We start from the raw sequence: 14,418 nt of genomic DNA, 5'->3' as shown, positions 1-14,418 counted from the left end.
GGTCAAGGAGGCCTGAAGAGCAGCCTGCAGGGAGCGGGCTGATGGGAGTGAAGGGTAAGGATATTTCTCAAGGGATTCCAACATGAACAACAACCCCTGTGGCTTGACCTCAGGACCTTGGACCAGCTCAGCCTCCTCCACTTGACTCCAGGTAGAAGCACGCCCCATCCACCTGCCAGCGGACATCTTCGTGCGGTCAGTGATCATTGTTCAGGGGGGCGCACAAGTTAAAATGGAATTTGTGCCGGATGTCAAAATGTGCGTTGCACACCGTTTGACCAATCAGCTCATACCTGGACACCTCCGTGTGCAAGAGTGGATCATGCATGTAAACACATGGAGTGCTTGGAACATACCTGATGTCACACTCAACCCACATGCTAAGAACCTAGGGTAGACAGCCGGTATCTTTCTCCCAGGGTCGAAATGTCCAATATGAGAGGACTTGCATTTGAGAGGGGGTAAGTTCAACATGTGGGGCAAGTTTCTTACACAGAGAGGGGTGGGTGCCTGGAATGCCCTGCCGGGGTGGTGGTGGAGGCAGATACGATTGGGGCGTTTAAAAGGCCTTGGGATCGGCACAAGAATGTGCAGGGAATGGAGGGATACGGACATTGTGTAGGTAGGAAGGATTAGTTTAATTCGGCGTTTAATTACCAGTTTAATTAGTTCGGCACATTGTGGGCTGAAGGGCCTGTTCCTGTGCTGTACTGTTCTATGTGCTAACCTGATCACACTTAGCAATTGGATCTTTGATCAAATTCCTGTGAGAAGCGTGAAATAAATTGAGCGAGATTTAAAAATTTACAGGAGAGGATGTGTGAGGGTGTGTGCCAGTCAAGGCATTGCACTGATCAGTGATATGTTAGAGTCACAGAGTCACACAACAGGGAAACAGGCCATTCGGCCCACCACATGCATGCTGACCAGTGGGCACCCATCTGTATTAATCACCTCTTCCAACCCTTGGCCCATGGCCTTCTCTGCCTAGTCAATTCAGGTGCTTGTCCAGAAAAATGCCATGATCAATTCTGCTTTCATCACTCTCTCCAACAGTGCATTAAAGGTTACTCACCATTCTCTGGGTGAAAAACATCCCACTCAGATCCCCTCTAAATCTCTTACCACTTATCTAAATCTATATCCTCTACCTTGGATAATGGAAAAGGTTCCTGCAGTCTACCCTCTCCACACCCTGCCACATTCTATGCCTCAGCCATGTCCCTGCTCAACCTCCTCTGCTCCAAGGAAAAGAGACCCAGTCTCGTCAGTCTCTCCTCATAACTATAACACTCCACCCCAGGTACATCCTGGCCAGTGTCCTCTGCGCCGTCTCCAACACTAATCCTGGACAATGCAGATGCCTGACTTTTCGCTAGAACTCAATGACATTCTATCACTCAGAGTCTTCTAAATTCTCAGCCACAAACAAACGAGGACAAAGTTCCTGGCTTCAGTCAGTTTTCCTGCTTGAAATCTGTGTCGTCTCTGGAGCCCATCGAGGAGGAGCTTCCTCCTGCTGGATGAGGCTGCTCTTAACTGAGGAGGGGGTCTGGTTCCCGGGAGCTCCTACCTCTTCGATTCTCTCTGCTGCTCCGTCTCTTGCTGAGGCCGCTGCTGTTTCCTCGTGGGCTCCATCTCCGCCTTCTCCCGGGGTCACGTCCGGTTTGCTCGAAGTGTCACGGGTGGTTCGGCGTCGGATGGAGCGAGCTCTGTGGAGTCTGTAGAGCAGGGGTGACAGAGGGAGGATAGCATTACTCTGTGTTCAGTAGCAAAGGAAACAACAGAATACATCAAGAGGTAAAATGCTTGCTGCAGTGATAGTGACCACAGAGTTGGTGGATTGGAGAAAATCCCAAACTATTCATGAATGTCCTGTACGACCCCTCATTCTGGACTCGTCAGCCAGACACGTCCAGTCTCTTGACCCCTGTCAGAACATTTTACATTTTAATTAGATCCTCTCTCATCATTTAGGGACCCCCTCCATGTGATGGAGAGCACCTTTAACGTGTTGTTCAGAGAAGTTGTGGGATTCATGAGGGATTTTACAGCAGCAGAACTGTATTTTACCCTAGTTTGCATCCTCATGGCTAACCATCAAGTCATAAGTTCAGCATTATTTTTTTACAAAGTGGCAACAGGCCATTCCGGCCCAACGAGTCCGAGCCCCCCCATTTTAAACCCAAATTAACCTACCCGTACGTCTTTGGAATGTGGGAGGAAACCGGAGCACCCGGAGGAAACCCACGCAGACACGGGGAGAATGTACAAACTCCTTACAGACAGTGATGGGAATCGAACCCCGATCGCTGGCGCTGTAATAGAGTCGCGCTAACCGCTACGCTACCGTGCCGCATTAGTTCGATGAGTTTATTAATACAAGCCAGTCTAATCTAAGAAATGAGATGCCAACATGGCAAAGTTAGGACACATGGTATTGGTTTATTATTGTCACTTGTACCGAAAAACTTGTCTTGCATACCAATCGTACAGGTCAATTCATTACACAGGGTAAATAGCTAAAGCAGCTTCCTCTAGTGTTATGGGATCTCACAAAGTTCTGCAGTGCTGCTGCACCCAGTCATGAGTGGTGGTGGACAATGAACAGCTAACAAGGGGAGGAAGTTGCATGAACACCCCCTTCCGCCTTGTCCACTACACAAGTGTACAATACAAAGAATCATTCAAAACCACATTCAACCAAGTGTTTGAGGGGCTGATTCACCTCTTGAGGACCCCAACATCACCCAAGTCAGTCTTCAACCAATTCCATTCACTTCACTTAATATCAGGAAATGGATGAGTGCGTTAGACACAACAAGGCTGAAGGGTTCCAAAAGCCCCCTAGAACTAGCTACGTCTCTAGCCAAGCTATCTCAGTTCCGCTTAGACACAATGGCGTTTACTGGCAAAGTACAAAGTTGTCCCAGTGCACCCTGTCCACAAAAGGCCGGATACATTTATCCCACCTGGCTTGCAGCGAATCAGGGTGCTCTCAGTAATCAGCTGAGCACTGGAAGGGGGGGGGGGGTCAGCAATAAAGCTGGCAGTGACTTGCTCACATTGGCACATTTTGGGCTCCATTGGGTCCGTAGACTCCTGACATCACTTCAGCCCCGGTGCAAACATAGATAAAAGAACTAAGCTCCAGAGGAGAGGTGAGAGTGACTATCCTTCGCAGTGAGGCAGCATTTGACCAAGTGGAGCTGTAACAGGAGACCAAGTGAAGCTGAAGTCAATGGATATCATTGGGAAAACTGCCTGATTACTGCCCCACAGGGCAACATGGTTCTGGTTGTTTTTTATTATTCCAGAATAAACTTTATCCATCATAAAAAACAAACTTTATACAACAACAAAACACTGCAAACCTTTACATTCGTGTACGGATCCGTCATTAGTGTTACCTTTTTATATAAAAAACACAGCACCGATGCCACTCTTGTGGCTCCCTGGGATGCTACCCCAATCCTATATTTATGATACTTAAGGGGCTTCCTCGCCTGACCCCGCCCCTCCCTTTCCTGTGGCAGAAGAACCCTAAACTGTGGTCCTTCCCCACCCAGCCCTTGCGTTGGCTGCACCCAGCTTCAGTGCGTCCCTCAGCACGTACTCCTGCAACCTGGAATGTGCCAGTCAGCAGCATGCCCTTACGGACATCTCGCAGTGCTGGGAGACCAACAAGTTTCAGGCAGACCAAAGGGCATCTTTCACTGAGTTGATGACCTTCCAGCAGCAGTTGATGTCCGTCTCTGTGTGTGTCCCTGGGAACAGCCCCTGTGGTTGTTGGAGGTCAATTGCATCACCTTGGGACATCCCTGAAGCAGTTCCTTAGGGCAGTGTCCCAGACACCAACCATCCTCACCTGCCTTGTCAATGAATCTCCTCCATTGTAAGGCTGAGTGCAAGTACTCACAGCTGAATGCTCAACGTTTAGTTCCATTTATAAATCCACAGATAACAAAGCAGTCAGGATGATAAGTAGGCACAGGTTGGTACTAGAAAGTAACATTCATGCCACAGAACCGCCAGGCAATGACCATCTCCAAAGAAACAAAAGACTGCAGAAGCTGGAATCTAGATGAAAAACACGATGAAGCTGGAGGAGCTCAGCAGGCCAGGCAGCATCGGTGGAGAAAAGCAGGCGGTCAACGTTTCAGGTCAGGACCCTTCTTCAGGACTGAAAATAGGAAAAGGAGAAGCCCGATATATAGGAGGGAAAAGCAGAGCAGTGATAGGTGGACAAAAGAGGGGAGGAGGGATGGGCACAGGGTGGTGATAGGCAGATGCAGGTGAGAGGTAGAGATAGGCAGGTGCGGGGGAGGAGGGGAGAGCAGATCCACCGGGGGATGGGTCAAAGGGAAGGAGAGAGAGGGAAAAAAAGAGGCGAGGAAAGGGAAGAAGAAGCCTGGTTTGGGGGGGGGGGGTGTGGTGGGGAAGTGGGTGGGGATTACTTAAGGCAGGAGAACCTTGCACTAATTTTGTATCCTGTATATAACATTTTTGCACTATTTGTGCTTGCACAATTTTTCTGTCTGCATTTATTGTATGTCCTCTGTTCTACGTATGTCCTCTGTTGTGTGAGTCTGGAGGAAATGACAGTTTGTTCCTCCATGTGCTTTACAGCATCTGGGTGAATGACAAATAAAGTATCACTTGAACTTGAACTTGAGAATTCAATGTTCATGCCGTTAGGCTGCAAGGTTCCAAGACGGAAAATGAGGTGCTGTTCCTCCAGTTTGTGCTTGGAATTCTCCTGGCGGTGGAGGAGGCTGAGGGCTGATATATCAGTGATAGTGTGGGAGGGGGAGTTGAAGTGACTGGCAACGGGGAGATGCAGACCGCGGTTACGGACAGAGTGTAGGTGTTCTGCGAAATGGTCACCTAGTCTGCGTTTGGTCTCACCGATGTAGAGGAAGCCACACTTGGAGCACCGAATGCAATGGATGATATTAAGGGAGGTGCAGGTGAATCTCTGTCTCACCATCTCCAACCAGGAAGAGTCTATCCACCTGCCCTCACTATTTAATGGCATTACCATTACCGTGTCCCCTGCCACCGACATCCCGAGGTCTCCACCGATCAGAAACACAGCTAGACAAACCACACCATTACTGTGGCTACAGGAATAGGTCAGAGACTACGTATCCTGTGGTGAATGCATTGTGGCCTGACACCCAAAAGCTTTACCACATTTATAAGGCATGTCAAGTGGATTTGCTTGGATAGTTGCAGCTACAACACTCAATAAGCTCCATGCCATCCAGGACAAAGCAGCCACTTGATTGTACACTGTCCACCCTTCTAAATATTTATTCCCTCCAGCAGCAGGACACAGTAACAGCAGTGTACACCATCAACAGAGTGTACTGTAGTTACTTTCTTGGGTTAGTCGTAGAGTCTTAGAATCTTACAGCATGGAAACAGGCCCTTCGGCCCAACTCATCCATGCTGACCGAGATGCCCATCCAAGCTAGTCCCATTTGCCTGCTTTTGGCCCATGTCTTTCTAAACCTTTCCTATCCATGTACCTGTCCAACTATCTTTTAGAAGTTGTTACTGTACCTGCCCCAACCACTTCCTCTGGCAGCTTGTTCCATTAACGTTCCACCCTTTGTGTGAAAAAGTTGTCTTTCAAGTTCCTATTAAAGATTACCCCTCTCACCTTAAACCTATGCCCTCTAATTCTTGATTTCCCAACCCTGGGAAAAAGACTGCATTCACTCTATCTACACCCCTCATTATTTTATACACCTTCATAAGATCACCTCTCAGTCTCCTACGCTCCAGCTAGGAATAAGGTCCTAGCCTGTCCAACCTCTCCCTATAACTCAGTCCCTCAAGCCCTGTCTGCATCCTTGCGAAGCTCAGACACAAGAGATTCTGCAGATGCTGGAATCCGGGGCAACACACACAATATGCCGGAGGAATTCAGCAGGTCAGGCACTTGTTCCAGCTTAATAACATCTTTCCCATAGCAGGGTGACCAAAACGGAACGCAGTACTCCAAGTGTGGCCTCGCCAGTGTCTTGTACTCTGCCACTACATTCCAGACATGAGAACTCCATCAGCAAGAAGGGAAAGGTCATCAGGTATACAGGAACACTGCCATCTCCAGGTTGCCTTTCAAGTGGAACACTATCCTGACTTGGAGGAGTACCACTGGTCACTCATTGTCACTCGGTCTAAATCCTGGAACTCCCTGTCCAAAAGCACAGTGGGAGTACCTTCACCAGGAGGACTGTGGTGGTTCGAGAAGATGGCTTGACTACCTACACTGTCAGCAGGTACTGCAGGGCAATGAAGGTTTGCCTGTCCATGACACACACTTCCTGCGTACCAAATAAAAGATGGTGAAGTGTGCGTGTATGGTGCACAGGACGTCTGTACAGTCCACAGGGTGTGTGTGATTTGTATGCAACACCATGATGCGTCGTGTGTGAAGAGGGTGCAGGATATTGTGAGCCCCCTCTCTCACCTGGACTCACCTTCCAACTCGTGCTCCTCCCCCTTCCCCTCCCCTTCTTATTCTGGCTTCTGCCCTCTTCCTTCCCAGTCCTGATGAAGGGTCTCGGCCCAAGACGTCGACTGTTCATTTCCCGCCACAGATGCTGCCTGACCCGCTGAGGTCCTCCAGCATTTTGTGTGCGTTGCTCCAGATCCCAGCATCTGCAGTCTCTTGTGTCTCCAGGATTTTGTCTGCAGTGTCCCAGACATTCACATCACAGGGTGTGCTCACAGCACAGAGTGGGTTCCCAGTGCATGTAATATGGGCACAGCATTGGGACTCCACTCAGTGTGCTGGGTCTGTAAACTCTGGACCAGGCGTGTGCACAGTGTGCGGGATGGGAGCAAGGGACAGGGACAACATCGTTTACCCTTCTGTCTTCTCCCGGTGAGCCGCTTCCTCCTGGAGGATCACCAACTGATCCCGGGCCTCCTGCAGCTCCTCTTGGATCTGCGTCAATTGTGCCTTCAACTCCTGATTGGCCAGTTTGAGCTCCTGGTTCTCAGCGCTGGTCTCGTCCTGTTTACTGCGCAGGGACGCGAGCTCCGCCTGTAACTGGAGGGGAGGAACACACTGAGGCAAATCACCATGGAAATGGATTCACTCTGAATCTCTCACCTCCCCAATCCTGCTCATCATCTCCCTCTATACCCCCTCTTGAATTCTGTCCATCTTCCACACCATTTCCTTCATCTCTCTCTCTCTCTCTCTCTTTATCTTTCTCCCTATCTATCTATCTCACTATCCCACACTCTCAGACTCCAATTACAGCAACGGTGTCATCTCTGGAAAGCAGTCGGTGAATTCCCCACATCATGCCATATACCCCAGTAAATCCCCAACCATCGCTTTGGGAATCTCCTGAGACTTTTTCTGGCTGTTCTTTCAACAGGGCCACCCATTCATTCTGCGACTTGACCCTTATTGAGGGTACAGCTGAAACCAACTGAAGGCGTGAACCAGGTGACAGCCTGACTCTGATTCTGGGCGGCTCCAGGCATGGTTGGGACCCCCCGTCTCTCTGTGAGCCGACCTGAGTCCCTCTGTGGGGACGATACTGGGTGACGCAGTTCCTGCAGGATTTGACCTTCCTGCTGCTCTAACTGTGGAGGGGGGTCTGGTTCCCGGGCCCAGCTACCTCTTCGATTTTCTCTGCTGCTCTGTCTCTTGCCGAGGCCGCTGCTGTTTCCTCGTGGACACCATCTCCGCCTTCTCCCGGGGTCACGTCCTGACCTTCGACTCTTGGCTGGGGGAGACCAGAGTCCTCCCCCGGCGTGTCCGGTTTGCTCGAAGAGTCGGGAGCGGCACGGCGTCGGATGGAGCGAGTTCTCTGGAGTCTGTGGGACAGGGGTTAGAAAGGGAGGAGAGCATTACTCTGTGTTAACTGCCAGTGAGCGAGCTATTGGTTGGGAGGGTGATCAAGTGGATATAAGGATCTCTGTTGTACAGCCAGGATTTGCAGTCAATAGAGAGGGTAGGCAGCAGGTCTACTGGGAGGGCAGTCTGCTGTGGGAAATACTAATGCACAGAAAGTTTCAGAAATGGATTAGGATGTGTCTGGTATAGAGGTAAATGCCCATCACTGAGAGTTCAGCCAAGCCGACTCTTTCTTCTGCTGTAATTTTTGTGTGATTCCTTGTCCCAGAGAATTGGTTGATCACCACAGGATCCGATGGAAGGCTGGCAGAGCTTGAAGTGGTTCAGCAACAGGGGTGGCAAGCAAACTGTACGGACCGGTCCACAGAGGGTGGGGCCCAGGAGACTGTCTCTTGGCGAGAGGCACATCGACTGAGAGCAACAGGTCAACGAATAAAGGCAGGTAACCTCCGGAATAAAGTGCCCCGAGACACCAGGCACTGTTGTTCAGGGGTACCAGCGTCAATGTTATTCAGGGATCGCAAGCACGCACTCATGCCAGACTGGTGACGTGGGACCTCATATCAGAGCTGTAACGATGCGGCTGACACCACGTGAATGCCACAGGAAATGTGACACTGGAGGAAGTTCAAGTTTATTGTCATGGGCAAACATACCCAGGGTATAAATGCCGTGAAAATCAGCCTTTTGCAGCAGCAGCACAGTCCGTTACAGACATGACAACCATCAATTACAAAAGCATTAAATTAACTTCAGGAAACAGCCCCTTCTCTCGCACCCCCCTCCCTCACTGCCTCCCTGCGCTGTGTAAACTTGCTGCTTTGAAAGTAGTTGACCTGAAGTTGAGTCCCCTGGAGGGGACCCGGTGAGCTTGGCTTCTACGAAGCGGTAACGTTCCCCGATGACCACAGCGAGTGGAGGGCAGTGGGGTTGAACCCCATTCTCACATCGTTTCTCTGGCCACATCCCACTGGTTCCTGGGGATGGGCCCATTGGTGGCTCTTTCTCCCTGCAGGAGGGCAGGAGCAGAGGGAGAAAACGAGAGTGGGGAGAGGGGTTCCCAGTTCATAGTTTGTTCAGAAGGAAGCTGCTCACAGGCCAGAGGAACTCAGCGGGTCGGGCAGCATCCGTGGAGGGAGGACAGTTGACGTTTCGGGTCGAGACCATCGGGACTGTCCTGGAGACTCTGCCTCGCTGAGGAAGGTGATCCACCGTAGGCCACAGCCCCATCTGAGGGGGTCACTTTGCTTGTGGCTGTGAAGGTTTCAGTGGCCCTCAATGTCTTATGTTGGGGCTATTCCTAGGCTGGTGATACGTGCAGCGTGTCACATGAGGAAGGTGCCTGAGTTTCTCCAGCTGAAGAGAGGAAGCTCATGGTGCATAGAACCTAGAACAGTACAGCCCATCACGTCTGTGCTGAACACGATGCCAAATTAAACTAATCCCTTCTGCCTCCACAGGATCCATATCCCTCCATTTCCTGCATATTCATGTGCCCATCCAAGAGCATCTTGAACACCACTATCACATCTGCTTCCACTACCACCCCTGGCAGCACATTACAGGCATTACCCTCTGTGTAAAAGACTTGCCTCGCTCATCCCCTTTAAACTTTCCCCCATGCACCTCAAAGCTACGGCCTCCGGTATTTGAAGGTTCTCCCCTCTTTCTCCCCTCTTTCTGGGGCATAGAGCCAACAAGCAGCATGGGAAGGGGGTTCAACTATACTGCAGGCTGGTGCAGGGTGGGAGTGACTGTATCCACATTGTCTTTGGGGGTCCAGTGCAGAACAGAGAAGTCCATTCCTACGATAGATAAGTGGGGGGGGGGGCTCAGGGGATATCCGCCTTTGGCACCAGTCAACTGGACCCTCCGTTTTCCAACACATCGGCCCAGTTGTTTTGGGATCAGGGTTAACCTTCTACATCCAAAATACTTTTAGATTAAACCATGAGATCAATATAGGCCAAAGGGACTTGGAGAGGTGGAAGGCTGTCCTGTGTAAGACTGAAGGGAGAAGAGCTCAGAACTTGGTGGAACATCTGCATGAGGGAGATAGAAGAACAAAGCAGTGAACAATCTGTCCAAGGACCATTGAGTGAGAAGCTGGTAATATCTGGATTGGAGGAGACTGGGAACGGTGAGGAAAGAGATGGTCAGATGCTCCGTGCTGTACAATACATCCCGGGAATTGCCTACCCTTCTGTCTCCTCCCGGTGAGCTGCTTCCTCCTGGAGGATCACCAGCCGATCCCGGGCCTCCTGCAGCTCCTGTCCGATCCCCTCCAGCCGCGTCTCCAGCTCCTGATTGGTCGCTCTGAGCTCCTGGTTCTCAGCGCTGGTCTCGTCCTGTTTACTGCGCAGGGACACAAGTTCTGCCTGTAACTGGAGGGGAGGAACACACATCCAATTACATTGAACTCCTTCCAATCAGCGGTCGAAAGGCAATGCAGCACTAAAATGGATTCATATCCATCACTCTTAACCTCTCACCCTCCATACTCCTAATTTATCTCCATCTTTCCCAGTCTCTGCCTCACTCCCTCCATCTCCCCCTCTCACACGCTCTCTCCCCCTCTCTCACTCATCAGACTCCAAACACAGCAATGATGTGAAGTTCCAGAATGCAGATGGTGACTTCCCCACATCCTGTCATATCCTCCAGTAAATCCCCAACTATCGCTCTGGGAATCTCCTGAGACTTTTGATGGCTCGGTTTCTGGCTATTCTTTCAATCAGTATCATTATTCCTTGACTTGACTCTTGAGTATATTTAAAACAAAGGGGTTGCTAGAGAAGTCTTAAGGTTCAGTGTGGTCGTCTATGTGTGGAGCCATGGGAGATGGGTGAGGTCTTAAATGAATACTTCTCCTCTACGTTTACTGTGGAGAAGGATCATGGAAACTCATGAGTCCAGGGAAGGGAACAGTGATGTTCTCAGAACAACATAGAAACATTATGAAGGAAGAGGTGTTGTTGGTCTTGAAGTGCATAAAGGTGAAGAAGTCCCCGAGGCCCGACCAAGTGTACCCTAGGACATTGTGGGAAGCAAGGGAAGAAATTGCTGGGGCTGTGGCAGAGAACGTTGTATCTTCGTTAGCCACGGGTGAGCTACTGGAAGACTGGAGGGTGCATAACTTTGTGCCTTTATTTAAGAAGGGCTGCAAGGACAAGTTCGGGAACTATAGGCTGGTGATCCTTACATCAGTGGTGGGACAGTTATGGGAGGGGATTCTGAGACACCAGATCTATCTGCATTTGGAAAGGCAAGGACTGATTAGGGATAGTCAGCACTGCTTTGGGCATGGGAAATCATGTCTCAGGAATTTGATTGAGTTTTTTGAAGAAGTGACCAAGAGGATTGACGAGCGCAGGGCGATAGACGTTGTCTACATGGACCTTACAGGGCCTTTGACAGGGTCCTGCCTGGTAGGCTGGTCTGAAAAGTTACATCACATGGGAACTATGGTGCACTATAGTGTAGTAGGCAGGCACGGTAGTGTAGTGGTTAGCGTAACGCTACTACAGCATCAGTGACCCGGGTTCAATTCCGGCCGCTGCCTGTAAGGAGTTTGTACATTCTCCCCGTGTCTGTGTGGGTTTCCTCCGGGTGCTCTGGTTTCCTCCCACATTCCAAACACGTACGGGTTAGGAAGTTGTGGATGTGCTACGTTGGCACCAGAAGCGTGGTGACAATTGCGGGCTGCCCCCAGAACACTCTACGCAAAAGGTGCATTTCGCTGTGTGTTTCGATGTACATGTGACTGATAAAGAAATCTTATCTGGCCAATTGGATACAAGATTGGCTTGGTGGGAGGATGCAGTGGGTGGTCATGAAGGGTTGTTTTTCAGATTGGAGGCCTGTGAGCAGTGGTGAGCCACAGGGATCGGTGCTGGGTCCCCTGTTGTTGCTCACATATATTAATGATTTGGATGAGAATGCAGGTGGTGTGATTAGTAAGTTTGCGGATGACACCAAAATTGGTGGTGCGGTGGATGGTGAGGAACACTACCTAAGATCCTAACAGGATCGAGAGCAACTGGGGAAAATCAAACAAGTGTGAGGCGACGCATTTTGGGAAGTTAAACCAGGGCAGGATGTACAGAGTGAATAACAGGGCCCTGGGCAGTGTTGCAGAACAGAGAGACCTACGGGTACAAGTAGGAGACACAAGAGATTCCGCAGATGCTGGAATCTGGAGCAACGCACACAAAATGCTGGAGGAACTCAGCAGGTCAGGCAGCATCTGTGGAGGGAAATAAACAGTCGATGTTTCAGGTTGAGACCCTTCATCAGGACTGGTTGAAAATCTTGATGAAGGGTCTCGATCCAAAACATCGACTTTTTATTTCCCTCCAATAGATGCTGCCTGACCTGCTGAATTCCTCCAGCATTTTGTGTGTGTTGCTAGGGGTACAAGTACATAGTTCGCTGTAAGTGCCGACACATTTAGACAGAGCGTTGAAGAAGGCAAATAGTACAGTCGCCTTCATCAGTCTGGGCATTGAGTACATGAGCCAGGGTGTCACATAACAGGAGTACAGGACGTCGGTGAGACTGCACTTGGAGTACTGTGTGGCTTTCTGGTCGCCATACTGTAGGAGGGGTGTGATTAAGCCAGACAGGGTGCAGAACAGATTCACAGTGATGTTTCTGAGACTGGAGGGCTTAAGTTACAAGGACAGACTGGGGCTGTTTTCCCTGGAGCGAAGGAGGCTGAGGGCTGACCTTCCAGAGGTTTGTAAAACCATGAGGGGCCACAGATAAGGTGAACGGTCACAGTCGTATTTCAAGGGTAGGGCAGTCTAAAATTAGAGGGCATAGGCTGAAAATGAGATGGGGAAAGCTTTAAAGGAGAACCAGAGAGGCAGGTTTTTCACACAGAGTGTGGTGGGTATATGGAATGAACTGTCTGAGGAGGTGGTGGGGGCAGGTACCATTACAACATTTAAAAAAACATTTAGACAGGTACACGGATAGGAAAGGTTTAAAGGGATACGGGCCAAATGCAGGCAAATGGTGGGCATTTGGTGAACGGAGGTGGGCTGAAGGGCCTGCTTCCGCGCTGTATGACTCTATGACTCAATGAAGGAACAGCTGAAACCGACTGAAGATGTGAACCAGCTGACAGCCTGACTCTGGTTCCGAGTGGCTGGGACTCCAGTCTCTCTGGTCTGTGAGCTGACCTGAGTCTGTCTGTGGGGACAACACTGGGGGACCCGGGAGGAGGAGACCTCCCTGCTGCTCTAATTGTGGAGGGGTCAGATCCCCGCGCCCATCTACCTCTTCGATTCTCTCTGCCGCTCCGTCTCTTGCTGAGGCCTCGTGGGAGCCACTTCCACCTTCTCCCGGGGTCACGTCCTGACCTTCGACTCTCAGCCCAGGGTCCTCCCCCAGGGTGTCCGGTTTGCTCGAAGAGTCGGGAGCGGCACGGCGTCGGATGGAGCGAGTTCTGTGGAGTCTGTGGAGCAGGGATTACAGAGGGAGGATAGCATTACTCTGTGTTCGACAGCAAAGGAAACGACAGGATACGTTGAGAGGGTAAGGGCTTGCTGCAGTAATAGTGACCACAGAGTTAGTGGAGTGGAGAAAATCCCAAACTGTTCATTAATGTCCTTCAGGGAAGGAAATCTGCCATCCTTAACTACCCTGTGGAAAAGTGACTCCAGACTCTCAAAGAGGCCACGAGTGGCATTGGTGCTTTGTACATGGAATGTATTGGTTTAACGGCACAATGACTGTATTGACTTAATAACACTGTGAATGTATGATCGACACCTCAGGCTGATGCAGGGTGGGAGGTGACTGTATCCATGTTGATTCTGGTGGTCCAGCACAGAACAGAGAACTTCATTGCTCCGACTGTCCTATGATCATATGCAGTAGACATTAAACCATAGATAAGTGGAGGGGGGGCGGTGGGGGGAAATCAGGGGATATTTGCCTTTGGCAGCATTCAACTGGACCGTCTGTCTTCCAACACCACACCAGTCCAACGGATAGTCTACATCCCAAATATTATTAGATTAAGCCATGAGTTCAATGAAGGCAGAAGGGAATTGAAGAGCTGGAAGGTTGCTGGGTGGAGAACTGGCAGATGGAGTTCAATCCGGACAAGTGTGAGGTGATACACTTTAGAAGATCGAACTTGAAGGCAGAGTACGAGGTTAACGGCAGGATTCTTAGCAGTGTGGAGGAACAGAGGGATCTTGGGGTCCAAGTCCATAGATAGTTGATAGGGCAGTTAAGAAGGCATATGGTGTGCTGGCCTTCATTAGTCTGGGGATTGAGTTCAAGAGCTGTGAGGTAATGTTGCAGCTCTATAAAACTCTGGTTAGATCACACTTAGAGTATTGTGTTCAGTTCTGGTCACCTCATTATAGGAAGGATGTGGAAGCTTCAGAGAGGGTGCAGAGGAGATTTACCAGGATGCTGCCTGGATTAGAGAACATGACTTATAAGGAAAGGTTGAGCGAGCTAGCGCTTTTCTCTTTGGAGTGCTGCAGGATGAGAGGTGACTTGATAGAGGT

The 14,418-nt window shown here is 50.2% G+C and overlaps 1 protein-coding gene across 45 annotated transcripts in view; it reads right to left on the bottom strand.

Annotated features, from left to right (window-relative positions):
* Positions 1-14,418, bottom strand: part of LOC127580681 (ras-related protein Rab-44-like) — a 107,503-nt gene that overhangs the window by 16,234 nt on the left and 76,851 nt on the right. For 41 of the 45 annotated variants that reach the window (XM_052034382.1, XM_052034381.1, XM_052034395.1 and 38 more), the window contains 5 exons: positions 13,172-13,349; positions 10,088-10,272; positions 7,650-7,848; positions 6,882-7,066; positions 1,574-1,721 (listed from right to left, as the gene is read on the bottom strand). In XM_052034382.1, coding sequence (XP_051890342.1) covers positions 1,574-1,721; positions 6,882-7,066; positions 7,650-7,848; positions 10,088-10,272; positions 13,172-13,349 — 895 coding nt within the window. The remainder of the gene's footprint in view (positions 1-1,573; positions 1,722-6,881; positions 7,067-7,649; positions 7,849-10,087; positions 10,273-13,171; positions 13,350-14,418) is intronic. The other 4 variants (XM_052034394.1, XM_052034408.1, XM_052034428.1 and 1 more) reach the window with 3 other exon arrangements.

This window comes from Pristis pectinata, chromosome 20 (assembly GCF_009764475.1).
Source record: "Pristis pectinata isolate sPriPec2 chromosome 20, sPriPec2.1.pri, whole genome shotgun sequence".
Classification (NCBI taxonomy): Eukaryota; Metazoa; Chordata; class Chondrichthyes; order Rhinopristiformes; family Pristidae; genus Pristis; species Pristis pectinata.
This window is presented reverse-complemented; position numbering and strand designations above follow the sequence as displayed.